The 24,539-nt window shown below is 43.5% G+C and overlaps 1 protein-coding gene across 3 annotated transcripts in view; it reads left to right on the top strand.

The window, feature by feature from the left end:
* The window catches only part of Ipo5 (importin 5), a 49,917-nt gene that overhangs the window by 20,588 nt on the left and 4,790 nt on the right, over positions 1-24,539 (top strand). For all 3 annotated transcript variants that reach the window (XM_037208317.1, XM_037208318.1, XM_028868228.1), the window contains 18 exons: positions 144-246; positions 1,134-1,230; positions 1,624-1,728; positions 6,524-6,646; positions 6,730-6,850; positions 8,923-9,010; positions 10,884-10,990; positions 14,379-14,503; positions 14,590-14,679; positions 14,752-14,925; positions 16,586-16,804; positions 18,260-18,343; positions 20,414-20,546; positions 20,626-20,747; positions 21,113-21,209; positions 22,486-22,658; positions 23,277-23,444; positions 24,320-24,442. In XM_037208317.1, coding sequence (XP_037064212.1) covers positions 144-246; positions 1,134-1,230; positions 1,624-1,728; positions 6,524-6,646; positions 6,730-6,850; positions 8,923-9,010; positions 10,884-10,990; positions 14,379-14,503; positions 14,590-14,679; positions 14,752-14,925; positions 16,586-16,804; positions 18,260-18,343; positions 20,414-20,546; positions 20,626-20,747; positions 21,113-21,209; positions 22,486-22,658; positions 23,277-23,444; positions 24,320-24,442 — 2,252 coding nt within the window. The remainder of the gene's footprint in view (positions 1-143; positions 247-1,133; positions 1,231-1,623; positions 1,729-6,523; positions 6,647-6,729; positions 6,851-8,922; positions 9,011-10,883; positions 10,991-14,378; positions 14,504-14,589; positions 14,680-14,751; positions 14,926-16,585; positions 16,805-18,259; positions 18,344-20,413; positions 20,547-20,625; positions 20,748-21,112; positions 21,210-22,485; positions 22,659-23,276; positions 23,445-24,319; positions 24,443-24,539) is intronic.

Below are 24,539 nucleotides of genomic sequence, written 5' to 3'. Positions count from 1 at the left end.
GCTCTTCAGCCTGCAGTGCTGCCATGCTTGGGAGACTTCATGGAGTCTGCAGCGCAGCTGGCGTTTGCGCTGTATGTACTTTGATTCACACATAGTATTCTGAAGTTTGGTTGCACACTTCATGCCTGGACTTTGTATTGTAGATGAGGACGGCAACAACCAGTGGCCCGAAGGTTTGAAGTTCCTCTTTGACTCGGTCAGCTCACAAAACATGGGACTCCGGGAAGCCGCCCTTCACATATTTTGGTATATAACCTCTTCTAATATTCTGAAGACTGTGGTCATTAACACCTAAAACATTTTAGCTGATTGTTTTAGCCCACAGCTTTGAGAGTTAAAATCATTTAAGTTTTGTATTTTAGAAATGGGTTTGAAAGAAAAAATGGCTGCACATTTCACACTTGGCAATTTTGTGTGTGTTTCTGACAATTCTGGAATTTTCCCACTCATTTATTTGAACACAGGACCAACTGTAACTTGAGGAAAACCACTTTGGTGGTGATATTTTAAAGATGGGGATGCTATGGGAAGTGTTTTCTGGGTCTTTTGTGGTCCTGTTTTAGAATATTTTGATGAGCTTCTGTGTGTTTAGGAGCAGTGATTGGAGCTCAGCATTCTGACTGTTTCCTGTTCCATGTTGTCTGCTGTGTTTAAAATATCCTGTTTATAACCTTGCAAGTTGTAAGCAATACATAACGGTTTTTAGACACCATATCCCTGTGTAGTTGTCAAATTGACCTTATCCAGATTCAGTAAAAATATGTTTCATTTAGTTGTTTTCCAATGCAGTGTAGAACAGCTTGACTGCCCTGCATCACCAGGATTAGAGAGAGCTGGTCAGAGAGTCTGGGGACTGCAGGTCTAGCTCTGCTTGTCCCATCCTGCACATCAGAGCATCTTGTGGCTGAGGCAGGGTGAAAGGATAAAAGCACGGGCCTGGAGTGGCTATTGAGTAGTCTCTGTGCAGCCTCAGTTGCCACGTTGTTTACCTTTACTCGGTGCCGAGAGAAGGCCACCTAGAGCGTGTGCTGGGTGTACTCTCAAGGACTGACGAATATGGTTTAATCAGGCTTAGTCCACACTTTGTAAAGATATGGTATAGTTTTAAAGGACTTTGTTGAATCATTTTTTAGGAACTTTCCTGGAATTTTTGGGAACCAACAACAGCACTATTTGGACGTCATCAAACGGATGTTAGTTCAGTGTATGCAAGATCAAGAACATCCTTCGGTAAGGAATTTCACTTCCACTAACATTACCACCGACTTCAAGTCTAACCTGTGAACCGAGTTAATGAAGTAAAAGGCTATTTTTACTTTGCTTTCCTTTTCTTTTTCTTTTTTTCAGTTTTATTCCTGTAGGTATGTGAGTGTTGGCATGCTCACCCCAACAAGAAGGGGGCAGCTTTCAGGAGTCGATTTTCTCCTTCAGCCTTTATGTGGGTGCTGGGGATCAGGCTTGTGCTGCAAGCACTGTTACCTCCTTAACCATCTTGCCAACACCTCTCCCCCATTTTTGCTTTTATACCTTAAAATATAAATGCCGGAGGGAGTCACTGTTGAAGGATCAGCTTGAGTCTGCCAAAACATTCTCACGTGTGACCTCACACCACCTCCCTTTTAGATCCGGACGTTGTCTGCCAGAGCTACAGCCGCCTTCATACTTGCCAACGAGCATAATGTTGCTCTCTTCAAACACTTTGCAGACTTGCTACCTGGATTCTTACAGGTAAGAAAACACCTCTGAATAGACAGTTCTACCTCATGTTGGTTTCCAAGAGATTAAATTTTTATCAGTTGTATAGTTTGTTGCTTCATTTATTCAGTCAGTGTTCATTGCCTCTAAGTGCTGGTATTAGCAACACAGTAGTGGGCATGGAGATGTGTGCCCATTGAGCCTATATTTACTGCCCTTGAAAGGGCGTCTGATGTGTGGGCATCAGAAGACAAATGGGAAAATTCATTTTATCTTTCCATTCTGTGAGACCCAGGGATTGAACTCAGATTGTCAGTCTTGGCTGCAGTCCCCTTTACCTGCTGAGCCATTTCTCTGGCCCCTTGATTTTTTTTTTTTGGAGACAGGGCCTAATAGCCTCGCTTTGCCTCAAACTCAAAATCCTTCTGAGTGCTGTAGAAAGACTGGGGAAAATTTTTACTGATTTTTCTGTAGGGTTTTTATGATTTTGTTTTTTGAGGGAAGATCCAAGGTAGCCTGCATTTGCCTCTAACTTACTATGTAGTCAAGGATGACTTTGAACTTCTGATCATTCTCCTGACTCTACCTAAGTCCAGAATTTTACATCAGTTTTATGAGTTTGTTGAGAATGGAATACAGGGCTCCCTGCATACTAGGCAAACACTAGTTGAGCTACATCTCCAACCCTAAAAGGCTTCATAGTTAAAAGATTTCTCTGTTGTAGAAGTAATATAAGCACTTCTTGTTAAATTACCAAATAGCCTATGAGGTTCAAGTTCCTTATACAAGGAGAAACTAAAGAAATTAAACCTTTTGCAAGAGTACCGTCCTAAGAAGTGAGAGAATTAGCCGGGCGGTGGTGGTGCACGCCTTTAATCCCAGCACTTGGGAGGCAGAGCCAGGCGGATCTCTGAGTTCAAGGCCAGCCTGGTCTACAGAGTGAGTTCCAGGAAAGGTGCAAAGGTACACAGAGACACCCTGTCTCGAAAAACCAAAACAAAACAAAACAAAAATTAACAGGACTACAGAGTGTACAGAGTGTTGTTCACTCGGCCACAAATCATAAACTGTTAAGTTCATGATTAGTTTGCGTTATTAGCTCCCAATGACAAGTTAATATTCTAAGGCTGCCTCCTGCCTTAGTCACAAATCAAAGATTGGTTTGGGTACTGTAGTGATACTCAGTCTTGTTCAACACCAAACACCTGTATTGTGGCAGATGGGTGTTTGCCACAATAGGTCCCTAAAATGAAATTGCATGTGGCACAACTCAGTTGTGCAAGTACATTTTTTAAATGCTAGTATATGTGCCTATACTAAGTATGAAGAAGAAATAAAATGCAGTGCTTTTCTACAAGCAAGTGCTTAGGCACAACTACCCTAGAAGACTTATCATACAAAACGGCCTGTGATTGGTGCACATAGCAAAAACTGGACAGATTAAAGACAGCATTGAAAAATCAAGCACCACTTTGCTTTTACTGTTGGTAAGATTTCCTGACGTGAGGCCTGGGCAGATGGCTCAGTTTGGATCCTAGCACCACAGTGGCAGAGACAAGGTGGAACCAGACAATGGCTCACGGAACAGCCATTCTAGCTCAAAGGCAAGCTTCAGGTTCAATGAGAAATGCTGTCCTAAAAATTAAGGTGAGAAGTTATAAGGGAAGATGCCTGGTGTTGGCCTCTGGCCTCCATGCAGACACCAAAGTTCTTTACATTAAAATGTTGCTGAATTTGCATATGACTTGTATATTCTGATGGACTTGAAATCTTCTGTATTGCTTCTAATACCTAGCAGGAGGCAAGTGCTGTGTGTATAATAAAAAGTTGTATTCTTTGGGAAACAGTGGTGCGAAGACTGGGCTGGGTGAGGTAACCCACTTGTACATCTCAGTACTTGGGAAGCAGAGGCAGTAGGAGCTCTGAGCTCAGGCCAGCCAGAGTTAAAATAGTGAGACAAAGTTTGTGCATGTTCACTGCATACACAGTTTTCCCTGTATTTGTGGTTGTAAGTGGTTCAACCTGTGGATACAACTAAAGCTAAAAATAAGTTGCTAGATTCTAGGCTCAGATTATTTGATTTCCCATTTTTAGAAATAGTTGATCATGGGAGCTCTATGAAGAGAAAGTCTTGTGATTCCCTCACAAACCTTTTGTTTTGTTTTTTTCGAGACAGGGTTTCCTGTGTTTTGATGCCTGTCCTGGATCTCACTCTGTGTAGACCAGTCTGACCTCAAACTCAGAGATCTGCCTGGCTCTGCCTCCCGAGTGCTGGGATTAAAGCCATGTGCCACCATCACCAGGACTCTCCCTCATAAACCTTTGAGGCCCAGAGGCAGTGTGTCTCTGTCCTTGACCTTTTTTGACCTTAGTCACATGGCAAACAAGAACTGTCTGCTAGAGGAAATTCACTCTGGTTGAGGACCACTGGATTGGGGTTTGGAGAAGCTGAACTTTAAGGTTTCCACGTGACAAAACGTTCCTAACTGGATTTAGTGACTTTTCCTCCCACGTTGTCACATTGAACGTACTTTAGGTTAGTGACAAAACTTTAGGTGTAGCCAGGCAGTGGGAGTGCACGCCTTTAATCCCTCACTAGAGAGCTAGGCGATCTCTGTGAGTTCAAGGTTCAAGGCCAGCCTGGTCTACAGAGTGAGATCCAGGACAGGACCAAAATTACACAGAAACCCTGTCTCTCGAAAAACCAAAAAAAGGAAAAAAAAACTTTAGGGTGTAACATGCTGTTTTATTTATTTATTTATTTATTTATTTATTTATTTATTTATTTATTATCTGAAATTTCAAGTTACCTCTTGAGCCTGTGGATTTAAAGTAAGTTAGAGTTACTGGTGTCTGTCTCTGTGTGTATACACACCATGAGTGTGGAGGTCAAATATAGCTTATGAGAATTGCTTCTCTCCTTCCAATTGTCAGACGGAGGAGCAGACATCTTTCTCCACTGAGACATATCTCCGGCCTGGGTACTTCAAGTGTATCATAGAAACTAGCTTTCATTGTGTATATGAAAAAGACTAAGACATGGGGTAAGGAAAGGACAGCCTGGAGAGTTCTGTCTGGTTTTAAAAAAGAATTAGATGGCAGCCTTCAGTTCTATTGTGGTTTTGCGTTGTCACTGATTTTACTTCTAGCTTAGCTTGATGTAGATACTCATGGTTGCAGTGTGAGGTTTCAGTACATGAACACAGAGTAATTGGTAAACCTGTTGGTCAGTTATTACTTCTTGGTATTAGGAATGTTGAAAATTCTTCCTGCCAGCTATTTTGAAATAGCGATGCCATCAATTGGTTGTTGTCAACTAGTTTCCCTACCATCCTGTAGAGCACTGGAAGTTAAGTCTTCTGCCCATTAGCCCTTGCCCCGTCCATCTCCTACACAGCTGTCAGGCTCCGACAGCCACTCCTCTAGTCCGCGCTTCTCGTAGAAGTGAGAAGGGGCTGTTTTCATTTTGTTGATTCTATTTACTGTTTTTAGACGAAGGTCCCTCTGCGTGCATGCGTGTGTGCCTTTGTAAATAAAAGGATAGCTTAAGAGAATTGCTTCTCTCCTTCCATCATGTGGGTCCCATTACATAGCCCTGGCTGGTCTATAACCCTCCACATCAGTAGTTCTCAACCTTCCTAATGCAGCGACATTTTAATACAGCTCCTCATGTTGTAGTGACCTCCAGCTATAAAATTATTTCCATTGCTATTTCATAATTTTGCTACTGTTATGAATCTTAATGTAAATATTTTGGAGATAGCAGTTTGCCAGAGGTTTGCTACCCCAGGTTGAGAGCCACCAATCTACATAGACCAGGCTGTGTTGCAACTCACAGAAATCCTCCTGCTCCTCCTTCTTGACTGTTGTGACTAAAACCTGGTTTAAGATTTATTTCACTTTCTTTGCATGCACGTGCTCACAGAGAGGAGAGGAGAGGATGTCAGATTCCTTTGCGGCGGTGGAGTCACACACAGTGTTTGTGACTGCCAGTGTAGGTGCCAGGATTCAAGCTCTAGTCCTCAGGATTGAACAGCGTGTGCCTTTAATCACGGAGTCACTTCTCCAGCCCTCACTGTTACTGTATTCAGGTCCATTCATGTTGCTGAAATGACGGTCTCGGGTTTTTGGCTGTATGGTAACTTCGCATCTTAGTTGTTGAGTAGGCTGCAGTAAATGCAGTACAGCTATCCCTTCTACATGCTGACTCTGTTGGGGGTGGGTATTGGTATATTGCAGGGAACATCCTAAGGGGTCATTTGTTGGTTTTGGAAGATAAGGTCTCTTGTCACTGATGCTGGCCCTGAACTCTTGATCATCCTGCCTCTATCTCCTGTGTGCTGGGATTATAGGCCTTGCCTTAATCGCATACTGATTTTTAATTTCTTTACGTGTGTGTGTGTGTGTGTGTGTGTGTGTGTGTGTGTGTGTCACACACACAGTGATAGGGTGGCTAGACTATAAGGATAGCGCTAGTATTCTAGGTTTTTGGTTTTGTGTTTTGAGAAAACTCTATACAGGTTTTCAGTTTGTCTGACTTGCTCTTCACAGGTCCTAGCCAGTGTGCGTTGTTGTTAGGCCAGTTTTCCACAGTCAGGATGTTGTTTCATTGTGTTTTTGGTTTGCTTTTCCCATGACTTGGGCTTACGTCTATTTTGTGTGTGTGTGAAGATACCCTTTAGATTCTGGGTAGAACATTTGTATTTGCCTAATTGCATTAGTCAAATATTTAGTACTTCTTTAGGAATGTTTTGGCTAATGAGGCATCTCATCATCACAAGGTGAGTCTTGAGCATACACCATTTGTTTTCTGTTTTATCATTTGCAGGCTGTCAATGACTCATGCTACCAGAATGATGATTCGGTCCTAAAATCTCTTGTTGAGATTGCGGATACTGTTCCAAAGTATTTGCGCCCTCACTTAGAAGCAACTCTACAGCTAAGTCTAAAGGCAAGTTAAATCCCTCAGTAAATGTTCTGTTTGGCTCGAGTAATCGTCTAAATTACTGAATGTACACAAATTTGTCTTTGTAGTTGTGTGGAGACACTAACCTCAATAATATGCAGCGCCAACTTGCCCTCGAAGTGATTGTGACCCTGTCTGAGACTGCAGCTGCGATGTTAAGAAAGCATACCAATATTGTTGCACAGACTAGTAAGTCAGAACTCTTCAAATACTTGTAATGTGGCAAAAATGTTGAGTAAATGTGCTAGGGTTTGTGTGGTTTCTCAGATTTATTCAGAATATTAGATGGGTCTGAGGAGTATGTCTGTACATGTTTACATGAACCCAGTGTTGTGGATCTGCTTTTAGGACTTCAAAGATCTCTGAAACCTGGTATTAGAATTAAAATTGGCATTCTTAAATCATCCATAGTTCATAAAGTGAACATCAATGAGTAGCATGGCTGTGGTCATGTGATCAGGACCCTAGCACATTGATCAGGGAGGGCTGCCTGCCCCCCCCCCCCCCCCCCCCCCCCCCCCCCCCCCCCGCCTCACATGAGAGGCCCGCATGACTATAGTTATGATGTGGAGATACTTTGGCTTAGGGGGCCAACCTAGCCCTTTCTTCATAAAGCAATAGGTATTTGAGCTGGAGTGAATGCACCTCAGACATTTTGTAGTTTCTACATTGTGTGATGAATTTTAAAAACTTTAAAGGCAGGAATAAGAAAAGGATCTCCACTCTCAGTATTTCTATTGACAATTCCGACAAAGCATGACAATAACATACTGAGGATTTGTTACATGATATTAGAATTGACCTAAGGTCATTAACTGTGAGAACAGTAAAAATGATTAGAAATAATGTATAAGTAGATGAGAACCAGTCAAATACCATTTCAAGACTGACAGCTCTCAAGTCAATCTAAACACAGCACTATTTCGGTCAAAATTCTAATAGCTGTTCCTAGTAGACTTGATCTAAAATTCCTGTGAAGGAACACAGTCCTGAGCAGCCAGAATGGTTTAGATGAACATAATGCTGAGAATGTGGGCACTGAGTAGGTGGAAGGAGCCAGAGCATATGGCTCACATGGAAACAAATCTGACCTGGGACATAATTCATTGGAGGTATTAGGACAACTGTTTATTTTTGTAGAAGAAAAATCCCAACCCCAGATATGTTAAAAAAATAATTTAGAGTTGATGAAAGACCCAAATATAGATAGGTTTTATAAGTAAAGGTTTAATGAGGAAAAATTTTAAGATTTAGTTTCAAGCCAGAAATATAGACATTGCTATATTTGCAAATACTAAAACAGAATGTTTTGATCAACCGTATGTTAAAAGACAAGGTTCAAGCTGGGCGGTGGTGGCGCATACCTTTAATCTCAGCACTCGGGAGGCAGAGGCAGGCGGATCTCTGTGAGTTCGAGGCCAGCCTGGTCTACAAAGTGAGATCCAGAACAGCCAGGGCTACACAGAGAAAGAAACCCTGTCTTGAAAAACAAAATAAACAAAACAAAAAAGACAAGGTTCAAACTAGCAGGATATATTGCAGGCCAACCTGCGCTACCTGAGTCTCAGTATCAATAGAACCATAAGCTAAACAAAAAAAAAAAAAAAAAAAAAAAAAAGAAGCAGCTTTGATATCTAAAAATGGAATTCATAAGACAGGATTCTGGCTTAGCATTGCTAAGTTGCAATAAAAATGATTATGAAGTATGTCGGTACTGAGTGATGACGCAAAGGCGGAGAGCCAGGAGGACAGGCCTCGCTGCTTCCAAGTGTGACTGGGGAAGTGTGGGGGGGGTTGCTGGTCATCCTTATAGCTCCTTTAAGGGAAGGATAAACCACAGACCGGGGGTGCATGCAGTTAGTTGTCCCGGTATGCATGGGAGTGGTTCACAGAACTCAAGACATAGCCCATTCGTGAATACAGGTGTTTGAACCCACTACGGAACGGTTGGTATTGTGTGTAGACCTGTTGATGTCCTGTTACGTAAAGACGCTACCTCCTTCCACAGTGTGTGGGTTCCAGGGTAACTCAGCTTGTCAGGGTTACATGGCAAGTGCCATTCCTCACTGAGCCATCTTGCTAGCCCATCCACGAGTGTTCCGGACTGAGCTTGCTTAGAAGCAAGGATGGCAAACCTGTGGGTATAGAGGGCTGGCTGGAAATGTGCTCTCTGAAGGAGAAAGTCAGTCTCGCTTAAACAAAACAAAATAGTATTGATGAAATAAGTTCAGTCTTGAGGTATTAATCATTCTTGACTTTAGTTCCTCAGATGTTGGCGATGATGGTGGATCTAGAAGAAGACGAGGACTGGGCCAATGCTGATGAGCTAGAAGATGACGACTTCGATAGGTAACGATGCAAACCTTGGTTGGAGGAAGGAAGCCTGTTTGGAGGAGGAGGGTCAGAGTGAGATTCGGGCCTGAGGCCAGCCCAGCTCTCCCTCACAGCAATGTCTCCGTGAACTGAAGTTAAAATTGACCTTTCTGTTAGATGCATTTCTGTATTATATAGATATTTCATTTTTTATGTATAATTTGTGTTAGTAAAATTTACATTTTTAGCCGGCGGTGGTGGCACATGCCTTTAATCCCAGCACTTGGGAGGCAGAGGCAGGCGGATCTCTGTGAGTTTGAGGCCAGCCTGGGCTACCAAGTGAGTTCCAGGAAAGGCGCAAAGCTACACAGAGAAACCCTGTCTGGAAGAATTTAAAAAAAAAAAAAAAAAAAAATTACATTTTTAATGAATATTCCTAAAACTAGTAAACAGAAGTACCAAAAAAAAAAAAAAAACTTGTATTTTTTATTTATTTATTTTATTGTGGGTTGTTTTGTTTTTCGAGACAGGGTTTCTCTGTGTAGCTTTGCGCCTTTCCTGGAGCTCACTTGGTAGACCAGGCTGGTCTCGAACTCACAGAGATCCGCCTGCCTCTGCCTCCCGAGTGCTGGGATTAAAGGCATGCACCACGACCGCCCGGCTTTATTGTGTTTTTTTAAACCTGTATTTTTTAATCAGAAAATACTCATGGCAACAGAAGTGTTATTAGTCTGGGCTTTTCTTCAAGAATTAAGTTTAAGTGTGTGTGTGTGTGTGTCCACAGCCCGCTCCCAAATCATGAGCAGAGACTTACTAATTTTGAATGCTTGGTCCAGTTTAGGCACGTTTCTGGCTAGCTCTTTTAACTTAAATTAACCTGTTTCTCTTTGGGGCTTTTTAACCTTTTCTTTCCTTCTATAGATCTTACTTTCACTGCTTCTTGAATCTGGCTTCTGGCCCCAGGCATCTCCCTCATTCTCTCTTCCTCCTCCCTCCTAGATTTCGAGCCTAGATTTCTTCTATTTATTCTCTCTGCCCGTCAGCCTCACCCATCCCTTTTCTGCCTAGCTTTTGGCTGTTCAGCTCTTCATTAGACCAATCAGGTGCCATAGGCAGGCAAGGTGAAACAGATGCAACAAATCTTTGCATAATTAAACAGATGCAGCACAAATAAATGTAACACATCTTTGCCTAGTTAAAATAATATTCCACAACATGTGTGTGCATGTATGTGCATAAGTGGGTACACGCTCCTTAAAACATGGGATGCCCCATTCTTAGCACTCGTGAGCTTTAGAGAGGAGCATCCCTCTGGTCTGTTAAGTGTTGTGCAGACTAGGAACATCCTGAGACCTCATCTCAAACACAGATGAGCTCACAGTGATGGAGTCCTGGTTGCTCTAATCTCTGTTTAGTCATTTGCTATCTGCCACAGGTGAGATGAATGTATTTCTAGGAAGAGAGATAAACATGGCTTTCCTCAGTAGTTGCTTTCACTTAATTCTTGAAAAATAGATCCAGACAACAGGACAAAAAACGCTGGCAGACTGTTAGTTAATATACTGCTAGACGTGTAGGTCAGCGTAGATACTTGCTTGGTGTGCACACGCCTCAGCATCTATCCCTCATTTAGCACACAGTTTTTATTTATTTAATTTTTTTTTTTTGGTTTTTCGAGACAGGGTTTCTCTGTATAGCTTTGCGCCTTTCCTGGGACTCACTTGGTAGCCCAGGCTGGCCTACACACAGTTTTTATTTACCTGAGTTTACCTAAAGGCTTTTTGGCTCATAACTTTACATACAAAGACTGAATTCTTCTCAGCTCTGGTCAAAGGACATGTTTAGAAATATTCTCTCTGTACTTTTGTTTTGCTCTCCTGTGATGAACATTGTTTTCTTGTGTGTTTAGCAATGCGGTTGCTGGGGAGAGTGCCTTGGACCGGATGGCCTGTGGACTTGGTGGAAAGCTTGTTCTGCCAATGATCAAGGAACACATTATGCAAATGCTTCAAAACCGTAAGCTACTGGTGCTTCAGATCCTACAGTGGTGGATGTGACTGTTTAAAGCTAATCTGCTTGTTCATAGAATGCTTAACCTAGTTATATTCTACTGATGAAATTCTGTTCAGTCTAAAGCTAAAGAGTATCTCTTCAGGAGCCTCTGTAACCCCAGCACTTGGGAGCCTGTTTAGGAAGGTCATAAGTTCATGCCAAATTAGACTGTATAGCATAAAGTTTTACCTCAATGCTGAAGGTTTTTTCTTTTTCTTCTTTAGAATTAGTATTATAACATAAGGGGAGAAATGATAAATCCTTAAAAAAAAAAAAAAAAAAGACCTTAATGCCCCCATACTCTATTCATCTGCTTAATGATGTGATCCTTTGCTTCTCCCCAACCCTATGCTTTTTTTAAGCTGTGTGTTTAAATACATACCTACTTGCACATTAACGCTAACAACTTGTATGTGGAGGTCTGTGGACAATTTGCAAGAATTAGTTCTTTCCACCATGTGGGTCCTAGCTTGGAGCTCATGTTATCAGGCCTGGCACCTTTGATCTACTCAGCCATCTTGCTGGTTCCACCCTACACTGTTTTATTTCTTTTTTTTTTTAATGTTTTAATTTATTTTGAGATAGGTCTAGCTATATAGCCCTGGCTGGCCTGGAATTCAGAGATCTGTCTCCCTCTGCCTTCTGAAAACTAGGATGAAGAGAGTGTGCCACCATACCTGACCCCACTGCCACAGTATATTTAACCTGTGAGGGTTACTAGAAAAGATTGTACCACCATACCTGACCACACTGTCACAGTATATTTAACCTGTGAGGGTTACTAGAAAAGATTGTACCACCATACCTGACCACACTGTCACAATATATTTAACCTGTGAGGGTTACTAGAAAAGAGTGTACCACCATACCTGACCACACTGTCACAGTATATTTAACCTGTGAGGGTTACTAGAAAAGATTGTACCACCATACCTGACCACACTGTCACAATATATTTAACCTGTGAGGGTTACTAGAAAAGATTGTACCACCATACCTGACCACACTGTCACAATATATTTAACCTGTGAGGGTTACTAGAAAAGAGTGTACCACCATACCTGACCACACTGTCACAGTATATTTAACCTGTGAGGGTTACTAGAAAAGATGTACCACCATACCTGACCACACTGTCACAATATATTTAACCTGTGAGGGTTACTAGAAAAGAGTGTACCACCATACCTGACCACACTGTCACAGTATATTTAACCTGTGAGGGTTACTAGGGTGAATAAACTTAACTTTTGAATTTTTATTTTGAAAAAAGTGAAGCCCAGAGACGTGTAAAAAACTTTGCTAGCTGGATGTAGTAACACACTCATCATATATTCACGGAAATAACTGCATGTGTTTGAGTTAGGGTCTTACTGTGTTCTCTTAGCAAGCCTGGATCTTGCTAATAGACCAGGTTAGCTGACCTTGAACTTGGTGATCACCTGCCTCTGCCTCCCGGGTGCTGGAAGTAGAGGCTGCACCATCAGGCCTTGCAGAAATACTGTTACTGTAAAGAATAACTTCTCAAAGCACAAGGAGGGTTGCAAGAGACTGATGTGGGTAGTTTTAAGTACATGAGGTGTGTTCTCATGGTCTTCAGTGTGTCTGTCTGGTCCAGAGGCTTCACACATCATAATCTCGGGAATGTTGTATTGTGTCCTTCAAAGGAGAGTAAAGGAGTATTATGAAAATAGTTTTGACCTCCCTAGTAAAACCCCTTGAGAAAGGACTTGGGGGTTCCTGGGCACTGAACCGTCCTTACCATTACTTTACTGTAATCTTAGGCGTTTATCTGCAGCTTACTTGTTCTGCAAAGAATTTGAAGCTACATAGCCTGGATTACTGAACTATAATAAACAGGAATAGTTGTAATGGATCAGGGCTGTCTCCGGTAGAGAGCACTAGAAGTGCCAAAATGGGGAGGCAGTGCAACCCTTAATGATCCAGAGAGATAATTATGTTACGCTTTTCTAAATAGTTTCTAAATAGGTTTTTGTTTTTTTATTTAAAAAATTACACTTAAAACTTAATTGTCAGGGTGATTATGTGTTGGAATGAATATGTGCCTCAACACACATGTAGGCACAGAGATCAACTTGGTGGATGGAAGTCTCTTCTTCCACCATGTGGGCTCAAGGGACTAGACTTAGGTCATTGGGCTTGGTGGCAGGCCACTACCTGGTGAGCCATCTTGTTGGACCTTCTTTGTATTTTTAAGATAGGTCTTTGTGTAGCTAAGGCTAGCTAGTTAAATTCCTGATAACCCTTGCCACTGCCTCCGGAATGCTGGGATTGAAGTTGTGAACCACAGTGCCCAGCTGCATTTTGTATTTAATAAACCCAATAAACAAATATATAGGGTCCACTAAAATAAACAGTGCTGAATTAATGTTGGCCAAAAAGCAGCTAGCCATTGTTAATGCTAGAATACAAATGAGGTTTATCCAATAAACACTCATGGGAAAAGAGCATCTTCCCTTTGGCCTCTCCTTAAAGAATTGTGATTGTGGGCATCAGTGAGTCTCTGACCAGTGAACATGGTGGTCTGTGGCATGGAAGTCCCAGGATTTGTTGCTTGTGGTGAATCTTATGGAAAAAATTGTTTTGTATTGTTTTGCATTTTTGTTTATTTGATCTCTGAGATGGAACCCAGAGCCTTTGTATGGTAGGTAAGCACTCTACCACTGAGCAAATTATAGTCCCAACCCAGGAAAAGTCTTACTCTTTTGGAAGAGAGAACTATGTGCAATATTACTCTGAAAGTCGGACAGTGAAGCAGGTGTGATGACCCACCTGTCGTCCCAGCATTAGCCAGAGTGAAGTGGGTGATGGCAAGTTGGGTCCAGGCTGACATAGGCTAGACATCTAGCAAGGCTATGTCTGTTTGACAGAAGGAAAGAAAAACAGCCAGTTAGGTCAAGGTCCATTTTTCTAATTTTAAGTGTATGTGATGTTTGTTCTAATGAGGCCCATCCCTGCTTAGTCTCTGAGGCCAAACAAGACTGGGCTCCAGGCTGGAGAGATGGCTCAGCAGTTAAGAACACCGACTGCGCTTCCAGAAGCCTGGGGTTCAATTCCTAGCACCCACATGTCAGCTAACAACTGTATGTAACTCCAAGATCCGACACCCTCACATAGACATACATGCAGGCAAAACACTAATGTACATAAAATAAGAACAAATCATTTAAAAAAAAAAAAAAAGACTGGGCTCTTTCAGGATAGTGTGGCCATAGGAAAGACTTTAATATTCTTTTCCAATTAAGAATCATTTTTACACTTGTGTCTACCAGAATTAGTATAAGAATGGGCATCTAAGTATTGCTCTTTTGTGTTTAATTCTTTTTCACAGCTGACTGGAAATACCGGCATGCAGGATTAATGGCCTTATCTGCCATTGGTGAAGGATGCCACCAGCAGATGGAAGGAATTCTAAATGAGATTGTAAATTTTGTCTTGCTTTTCCTCCAGGATCCTGTAAGTACCAATAAATATTTTATAATCATTGTCTTAGTTTGATATGGAGTCTGTTGCCATTACTAACACAAGGGAACATGTTCCAGCACCCAAGAGTCCGGTATGCAGCCTGCAACGCTGTGGGTCAGATGGCTACAGATTTTGCACCTGGTTTTCAAAAGAAATTCCATGAGAAGGTACGCAACACGTCCTCTGCTACCCTGTGAAGGGAGGGTGCACATCTCCAAACACTTGCTTTCGTTCTCTAGGTGATTGCAGCGTTGCTTCAAACCATGGAAGACCAAGGCAACCAAAGGGTGCAGGCCCACGCAGCAGCTGCCCTCATTAACTTCACCGAGGACTGTCCCAAGTCGCTGCTCATTCCGTACCTGGACAACCTGGTGAAGCACCTGCATTCCATTATGGTCCTCAAACTTCAGGAGGTAAGTCTCAAGATTGTCAGAGCCTCTGCGGAGGAGATGAGATTGGCTAGATGGGTAAGGCCCGTTCAACAAGACTGGGACAGAAAGCTAGAGTTAGGAGGAAGACACTCAGGCTTGATTAGAGGCATGACAAGTATGAATCAGTGTGTGGATTATGGTGTTGGTAGGGGTGAGAAAACGTCGACTAACCAGAGTGCCAGAAACAGCCAACATTTGGAAAACAATACCTTTTTTCCTTTATTTATGATTTTCATTTGTTTTTGAGTCAGTGAGCCATTAAGTCCAGGATGGCCTTAAGTGTGTCTCTGTGGCCAACAATAACTTGGAGTTTCTGATCTTCCTGCGCCCACCTCCCAATTTCTGGGATTATAGGAGTTTGCCACCACGGTGGCCGATTATGGAGATAGCTACAGTTTCTGCTGCAGGGTGCAACATGGAAACAGCCGAGAGACTGCAACAGCGTGCTGATCACACTGTTGGCTGTGAGAGGCATGCAGGAAGACTGAAAATGTTTACTGTTGGGAAAACGAGGTGTGTGCTAAAGAGCCCGGCCTGGGAGCACAGGCTCATAACGCCAGCACTTTGGAGACTGAAACGAGAAAATCACAAGTTCAAGGCCTTGACCCTGTCCCAAAGAAAGGAATGCTGAGCACAGGAAACAAAGGACTCGTTTTCTCTGTTGGACTCACTGTCACACTGCCACACAAGTTGATACAGCTCACAGGTGACAAACCCATCATAGACGGCAGTGCGTGTAGCGCAGGCGACAGGTTAGAGAGCAAGGATGAGAAAGAGAATGAGGGCCTCAGAGCCTTAGCAAAAGGAGATTCAACAAGGGCCTAAGCACTCAGTGTCAGAGTACTGCAGGCAGATATGAAGATGGAAGTATTTTTATTTTCTGAAGAAAGATGAAGACATATTGAAGATGAACAAGCTGTTGCTGAAATCCATAATAAATAGATCCAACATGGCGTTGCAAGTGAGTTTGGATAGAGAACTTGAGCGTGAAGAGGATCCTTCTTGTCAGTCCCCAGAGGGCCCCATGTGTGGAGTGTAAAGACTCGGCTGGGAGTTGGTTAAGACGTCCTGGGAAGAGAATAGAGTTGAGAGGTGTTGGGGTAGCCTAGGAGAAAGGCTGTTGCCATTGACAAGGGAAATGAAGGCGCTCTAGAGCACTGACCTGATAGCAATAAAGAATGCTGTAGAAGATTGCCAATAGGCAGGGTGAACTCTACTCGTTAGGTCTCTGGTGCAAGCAAAGGGTCTTTATTTTTCTTTGAGAAACATGGAAGAGGAAATCCGAGTTCCCCAGAGGGATCATCCCAGGAGGGTTGGATCAGAAAAATGAAGGAATGGGTCTGGCTCACAGGTCTAGGAAGGAGGATTGGGGGTGTGAAGTCAGCCTTGGCTACACAGGGACTTGGGTTATAGCCTAAGCTGCTTTCTCCAAGTAGGGGTGGTGTATTCAGTCACAAAAGGGACTTTTCTCAGTGACACAATAGGACAGCATAAAATAGAATATTTATTTAAATCAGTGAGCAAAAGGTAAGCTTTTGTGTCTGAGATAGAGCAGGGCTGTGTACTTCTGACTTGTGGAAGGGAGGAGGGGCTGAGAGATTCATTAGGTACTGAAATGATTTCTGTCATGTCTTCCTTCCAGCTGATTCAGAAAGGCACGAAGTTAGTTTTGGAACAAGTTGTGACATCCATTGCATCAGTTGCAGATACTGCAGAAGAAAAATTTGTCCCCTACTATGACTTATTTATGCCGTCACTGAAGCACATTGTTGAGAATGCTGTCCAGAAGGAGCTGAGGCTTCTGAGGGGGAAGACTATCGAGTGTATCAGCCTCATTGGTCTGGCGGTTGGGAAGGAAAAGGTAGGTGGTGCATGCTGTTGGATTGGCTTCCTGTAGCTTGGCTACAGGGGCTTTGAGAGGTCACTGGAGGAGTTTTTTCTGGCTGCTAAGTGGTCCTCTGAATGCTGAATTTTTTTTCCTTATTCTTCCCTTCACACATTCTGTTTTATATAGAAATACATAATATGTTTTTCATTGTTACTATATTAGGGATTCTTGTTTGTTGTTTGTTTTTTCAAGACAGAGTTTCTCTGTATAGCCCTGGCTGTCCTGGAACTCTGTAGATCAGGCTGGCCTCAAATTCAGAGCCTCCACCTGCCTCTCCTCCCAAGTGCCGGGATGAAAGGTGTTTGCCACCACTGCCCAGCTCAGTATTAAGGATTCTCGGTCCCTTTTCCCCTTCCACCATGCAGCCTGTATCATGAAAGTTATCTGTAGTTCATACCCATATGGTTTGTTTCACTTAAATGTGTGCTTAGAAACAAGCTGGTTGCTTGGTGATCCAGAAGTAGCTATCATAAAGTGAGGCTTTGTGCGTTAGGCGTTTCCGAAAATAGGAAGACTCATTGGCCACTGTGCTTCTCCTCAGCCAGTCCCTGTGTGGGGGCTGACCAGACTCGTCATCCTGCCTTAGTGCTGGGATAGAGGCATGTCCCACCACACCAGCTTCTCATGTCCTTCTCATCTGACCCTCGTCACTAGCAGCTTGAATCTTTGTCTTACCATCTCAAAGCCCATGGCATTACTTACCTTGTGAGTTGTTTTCTCCGGACTCAGCCAACCAATGTTTGTCTCTCCTAGTCTGCATGTCTGGCTTTAAACCAGCTTTGAAATGCTGCCTGACTGGTTACAGTGGGGACTGCCAAATGGGAGTCATACAAAATCTTAGTACAGTGACTTCCGTAAAGCAGTCTAAATGTCCTCCCCAGATTTGAACTAACTTTAATTATTGAAATAACATCACCTGTAAACTAAATTTTAATGCCATTAGAATTTTCTTTTTTACCTTCAGTTGAAAGTAGGTTTTCTTAGAAAGAGCGTTATGCTAGGCATACAATACAGGTAAGAATTTTTCTGAATAATTTTATCTGTGTGACTGATCCAAAAGGAAGATAGCAGGTTTAAAAAGACACTTTTTTAACCTCTATTGGGAGGGTGGGGGAGTACTACAGCATACAGTGAGGGTTAGCTGAGTAACTTGGAAGTCAGTGCTCTCCTTTCATCATGTGGACCATGAGGATTGAACCAGGTTGTCAGCTTGGCTACAAGCTCCTGTACCTACAGAGCCATCTTGCTGGCCCTGGATAGAGGTTTGTTTTGGTGTTTTGGGTTTTGGGGGTGTGGGAGGGCAATAGTTACTGTTTGCCGTTTTATTATTATAGAAGAAGCAAAATTGGATAACAAGAATAAGTGCATCTCTGATGGGATAGGCATTAATAATATGGATGGGTTTTTTTTCTCCCATATATCCTCTAGTTCATGCAAGATGCATCAGATGTGATGCAGCTATTGTTGAAGACCCAGACAGACTTCAATGATATGGAAGATGACGACCCTCAGGTAAGCAGTTTACTAGATGTGCCTTAGGGAATGTTGTTTTGTTTGTTTGTTGTTTTGCTTTGTGTGTGTGTGTGTGTGTGTGTGTGTACACCTTGTGTATGCCTGTTGATGGTTGTGAGCCACCATGTGGGTGTTGAGAATCGAACCCAGGTCTTGTCCAAGAACAGCAAGTGCTCTTAACTGCTGAGCCCTGTATGCAGCCCATATGTTCTTAGTTTTAAAATGAGTGACAGCTTCAGGTTGATGCTCTTAGTTTAATCTCTTATCCTAAAGACACTGGTCCCAGGCTGTTCCTCTGGAACCAGGCTTTCCCAGTCCACAGTCGGTTGCTCCTGCTTTCTCTGAGTCTCAGGTTTGTTGCTCTGGAGGGCTCTGTACTTGGCTGCTCTTGCCTTCTGGAGCAGCGCCTTCAGTACTGTAGATTTCTCCTGTGGAGTTGGGACCAGATCTTCCTCAAAGGTTCATTTGTTTTTGGGCATCTCTTGGCCATTTGCCATGGATTTGTTCCCCGTGTTGGAAGAGACACAGAAAACCAGCAGTCTCAGCCCTTCGTGCACATGTGGCACTCTGCACAGTCTCAGAGCCTTCTGTACATGTGTGGTCACTCCCCAGTCTCAGCCCATGCATGTGGCTGCTCTCCACGCCCACTTCCATGAGCAGAAACTGTTCCCACTTCCATGAGCAGAAGGGACACCCTGTGCCTGCACATACCTGGTTTAGTTTAGTCTTGCTCTCCTCCTTTGGAAAGCTTTCTTGATGTTTTTCTCTGAGTGTTGACAACACCAGAGTGGCCTGACCAGTGTTGATCCCATCGTGATGACGTCAACAAGGCATGGGATAACCTTCCGTGAGCTTACTGTAATTACTTCATCACTCAGATGGAGAGCCCCATTGTGCAAAGGCAGGAAACCACCCTGTGCTTTCCTTTCTTGGCTGAGTGGGAGCGTGTAAACAAATACCATTTATCCTTGTGTGGACGGGTCGGGGCAGTGAGGAGGGCGGGAAGGACCATCCGTAGAAATGGAGAGTGGCGCGTAGAAAACAGCCACAGAGCATTTGTGGAGTGGAAGGACTTGACAGATACAATACACATTAAACCACTCTGACACTTGGCTTTACCCCAGGCAGAATGGCTGTTGTCAAGAAAGAAGGACAGCATGCTAGACTAGACTAACTTAGAGGACGTGGGGGGTGGGGAGCCCGTATTCACTGGTGGTGGGGGTGCTGGATGGTGCAGGCACTGTGGGAGTCAGTGTGGAGCCAGGCGGTGGTGACGCGCTAACCCAGCACTCAGGCAGAGGCAGGCGGATCTCTGAGTTCTGAGGCCAGCCTGGTCTACAGAGTGAGTTCTAGGACAGCCAGAGCCTCACAGTGAGACCCTGACTGGGGGGGGGGGGGGGACGGACCTAAAAATAGTGCTACTATATCGCTGTCTGATGTGCTTACAGTCCTAGACATAAAGGGCTCCACGTGCTACCCTGGGTAGTTGGCATATCCATGTTGGTCACGTCTCCTGTCAACATAGCCAGGAGAAATAGAATCAGCCTAGCCTGCATCAACACACAAGCGGATAATGAAAACGTGGGACATGTGCAAATAGGATTTTACTCAGTTAGGAAAAGAAAGCAGTTTCAGGAGAATGGGAAGGGCACACTCGGGGGCGGGAAGGACCAACCAGAAGAAAGCATGGCGATGCTGTGATGACACTAAACATGGGTCGGTGTTGGGTTCAATAGTGTTTGTGGGTGCTGTGCCAGGTAGTATATGTTCTTCCTCCAAAAGATCAAAAAGGCCTAAAAGTTGGCCTTTGTTTTCAACTAAGTGATACGGATGCTAGCAGAGAAGAACTTATAATTGCTGCATAGGGAAAAAGTAGGAAAGCCTCACCTGCCAGCTCTGTCCCATTGTAGAGGTCACAGGTGCCTGAATGCTGATTTGGAACATTTTGAGTGACATTGGGAAATATGTAAACATGTCCATTGATAAATCTACGTTTTCTCAAGATATGAAAACAGCTTTAACTGTCTTAGTTACCTGTTGTCTTACGGCCTGTTTGAAATTTTCCCCCAGATCTCTTACATGATCTCAGCATGGGCCAGAATGTGCAAAATCCTTGGGAAAGAATTCCAGCAGTACCTTCCCGTGGTTATGGGGCCGCTGATGAAGACCGCTTCAATCAAGCCTGAAGTCGCCCTTCTCGACAGTAAGTGCTTTACTGGGCACAGCAGCACCAGCACCACTGCTTTCTCTTCTTACACGTCCGTCTTCTTCCCTGTTAACAGCCCAGGACATGGAGAATATGAGTGACGATGACGGTTGGGAATTTGTGAACCTCGGAGATCAGCAGAGTTTTGGTATTAAAACGGCAGGACTGGAAGAAAAGTCAACTGCTTGCCAGATGTTGGTATGATAATATCCTGTTACTAGGCTTTGGGATCAGATCTCCTTCCACCACACAATCCAGGGTGGATCTCGGCCATCAGCCTGCACAGCAAGCGCTGTTACCGGAGCCGTCACCAGCCTGGGTGACATGTGCACGTTAGAGTGTTTGCAGCAGAGGCTTTGGGAATGCAGGGTTTTATGGACTTTGTCTATTTGGGGCAAGTCTGTAGTAGGTGGCTGAGAATATCGTTGGATTAAATGAGCACAAATGTGCTTACGGCATTAGAAGAAAAGCTGAACTTGTCTGGTTTCAGTTGTGTCAAGCGACGTGGTCAGTGTTAACTTTTTGAAACCCTATAACGTGGACCTTGATTTCCTTTCTTTCAGGTTTGCTATGCTAAGGAATTAAAGGAAGGTTTTGTGGAATACACTGAACAGGTTGTCAAACTGATGGTCCCTCTGCTGAAATTTTATTTCCATGATGATATCCTTCAATGGTTGAATACAAAACATGTCTGGATGTAGTAAAGCTGCAGTGTCTTGAGTTACCTGAATTGCTGTTCATTTGCTCTAACTTGGCTGTGTGTTCTTGGCTCCTCGTGTGCCTTCATTTCTTGAAAAGCATGAAAGACAAAATGTTAACCATGCTATAGTCAGTCCTCTGTGACCTTACTAAGATTTGTACAGACTGACATTTTATGAACAAATGTCCACAGTACTTGTTGGATACCTACTGATACATCTCTTTCTGAGAGAGGCTCCTATAGTACTAATGTGCATAACACCTCTGAGGGACATCTTAGTAAATCTGCAGTAAATGTTTTCATCCTCAAGTTCTTGATAGACATAATACGTGTGGGTATTTGTTCTTAATTCCCACACACATTGTTTCCTAAAGTAGGTAAAAGAAAACCAGACCAACCTCTGTTCCTCAGACAGTATGATGTCCTCAGTGTCCTTAGAGAGAGAGCTCTGCCAGCAGATTCCTGGTGAGCCACACCAGAGCCACACCAGAGGAGGAAGCAGTGTGTGTGCATTACCCAAAGGAGGCCAGAAGGTGGCGTCAGACCCCCTAGAACTGGAGTCAACAAATGGTATGAGCCACCATGTGGGTGCTGAGAATCAAACCTGTGTGTTTTGGAAGCCAGTGATCTTAACCACTTAACCAGCCCCTAGAATATTTTTAACTTTTTTTTAGTATTTAAATCTTTTTACTTTATGTATATTAATGTTTTACCTGAATGAATATGTACATGTGTGCTGGTGCCCATGGAGATCAGAAGAAATTATATTCCCCTGGAACTGGAGTTAGGAATGCTTAGAAACTACCGCATGGATTCGGGGTACTGGACCCCAGTCCTGCAAAAGCAACTCATACTTTTATCAGCTGAGCCATCTTTCCAGCCCCTAGCTTCTAGAATTACTTTTAAGAAGAGGTTGCCAGGGCTTTTTATTTTATAAATGATATTAGATATGGAAGAGCCACTTGGTGCTTCAGGGAAGACCAGGGAATTTCACATAGGAGTCCTTAGTAGGTTTTTTAGGAAAGTTGTAGATTCCATTGCATGCACTGCAGAGCAGAACCGTGAGAGGCCCTTCACTGTTACCACACCCACTGCTGTGCTGTGCAGACGGTCAGGGAGCCTTGGCTGTTTTGTACCCACTTCCCCTTTCCTGCTAACATGGTGTTCTTAGCATGTAGGTGGAATGCTGGGATACTCCAAAGGCCCCTTGGTGGTGCATTTCCTTAACGATAAAACGGGTCCGAGTGGCGGCGGCAGAGTCCATGCCTCTTCTGCTGGAGTGTGCCCGAGTTCGGGGTCCCGAGTATCTCACACAGATGTGGCACTTCATGTGTGATGCTCTCATCAAGGCTATTGGCACGGAGCCTGATTCAGATGTCCTCTCGGAAATAATGCACTCTTTTGCGAAGGTGAATGTTGTCTCTGAATATACCCCTCCTGTTTTATAAGCCGTGTTTATGTAATTCTCTGCTGACTAAATTAGGGGGATTTTTTTTCATATATATAATAAACCTTTTTTTTTTTTTTTTTTTGGCTGAAAATGTCAATTTTTTTGTTGTGAAATTTTGGTATAATTTTTGTTGGTTGGGAAGTTAGCTTTTGAGAAATAGTGAGGTTACACTAGAAGGATTGTTAGAGGTGGGAGAAATACAGACAGTTACACAGGGGTCCTTCATGGTTCTTGGAAAGTTGCAGCTTCCGTTGCATCAAGCAGTTGGTATACGTTCCCAGGATCCCAGAAGAAAGTCCGATGCTTCTAACTGCAGACACTGCACCATTCATGTCTAGATCCTCCCGTGAACGCCTCTTTCCCTTTTCATCTGTTGGTATCAGAAGTAGATGGGCATGGTAGGAGGTGGATGATGTCTGTTCTGGCTCTGGATCCTCAGCCTGACACGTACGATAGGTCCGAAAGGAGTTTGTCTCTGACAGCTCTGTTGGAAATGCTATCCCCCAAGTACAGCTAAGTGTGCCCTTCCTCGTGTGGTCTTGGGTGGTGACTTGTGGTCCTTTGTCTCCCTGCTCAGTGCATAGAAGTGATGGGGGATGGGTGCCTGAACAGTGAGCACTTCGAGGAGCTGGGGGGGATCCTGAAGGCCAAGCTCGAGGAACACTTCAAAAATCAAGAGTTGCGGCAAGTTAAAAGACAAGATGAAGACTATGATGAACAGGTTGAGGAGTCACTACAAGATGAGGTACATTATTCCCTTCCGACTTCAATTGAATGAGCATTTGCATCTTAACTCTTTTTAAATGCTTCAGTTTCTAGTTACCTTCCAGTACCCTAGTCTGATAGACTCTGTTATCGTGGGCAGAGAAGCCAGTATTTCTAGAATGTCTTTTGAAATGAACTTTTTTCTTCAGTGTCTCACACATCAGATGCCATAGATTAAATACTTGTTGCTCACAACCACCATTTGTCTATGTTGGTGGTGTTCCATGTCCAGGGTTGGCTAGAGTGACTGGCGACAGTCGGGGCAGTTGGCACTAAGGCTCGGTGCATTGTAGGCAAGCATTCTGCCCCTGGATTGCTGTCTCTAGCCCTCTTACTTGGAAAGAAGGGCTTTTATTTCCAGCTGTTGCCCACACTGGACTTGCACTTGGGATCCTCTTTATTCAGCTTCTGAAGTGTTTGGATCACAAGCCTGCCTGCACCACCAGCCTCAGCAGCTTTCTTTACGGTGTTTCTCAGTCATTTCATCCAGCCTAATTGTTAAGATGGGCAGAGCCGGCATCTCTGTGTGTGGTGCCTCTAGTGGGCTGTGCTCATGCACGTGTGCCTCCATTGTCCGTGTGTCCATGTGCTTAGGCCTGCACTGCTGCCTACCCCATGCCCTCGCCAGCCTACTCAAACATAGAAGTTCCCAGGCAGTGAGCGTAGCACTTGGTGTCTGTGCCTCCTTTCCCGTGGTGGAGACTTAGTGGCAGCCCCCAAGGTCACTCCAGCCTCCAGCTTCTCAATAGTCTTAACAGGGGAAACATTCATTTCCTGGATTTTATAGGTGTTGCTGCTGATTCTCAAGCAAATAGTTTCTAACCCATGTGGCTGCGTGTTGTGTTTCTTTTTTAGGACGATAATGATGTTTATATTCTGACTAAAGTGTCAGATATTTTACACTCAATATTCAGTAGCTACAAAGAAAAGGTGTTGCCGTGGTTTGAACAACTGCTTCCATTAATTGTCAACCTGATTGTAAGTATTAACCACCTATGAGCTTTTTTGAATAAATAGTTAACCTGGAACTCTCATTGCTGCATATAATGTCTTACACTTGTTAGAAATGGGCCTC

This window comes from Peromyscus leucopus, chromosome 9 (assembly GCF_004664715.2).
Source record: "Peromyscus leucopus breed LL Stock chromosome 9, UCI_PerLeu_2.1, whole genome shotgun sequence".
Taxonomy (NCBI): Eukaryota; Metazoa; Chordata; class Mammalia; order Rodentia; family Cricetidae; genus Peromyscus; species Peromyscus leucopus.
Note: the sequence above shows the minus strand (reverse complement) of the source record. Positions and strands in the feature narration are given on the sequence as shown.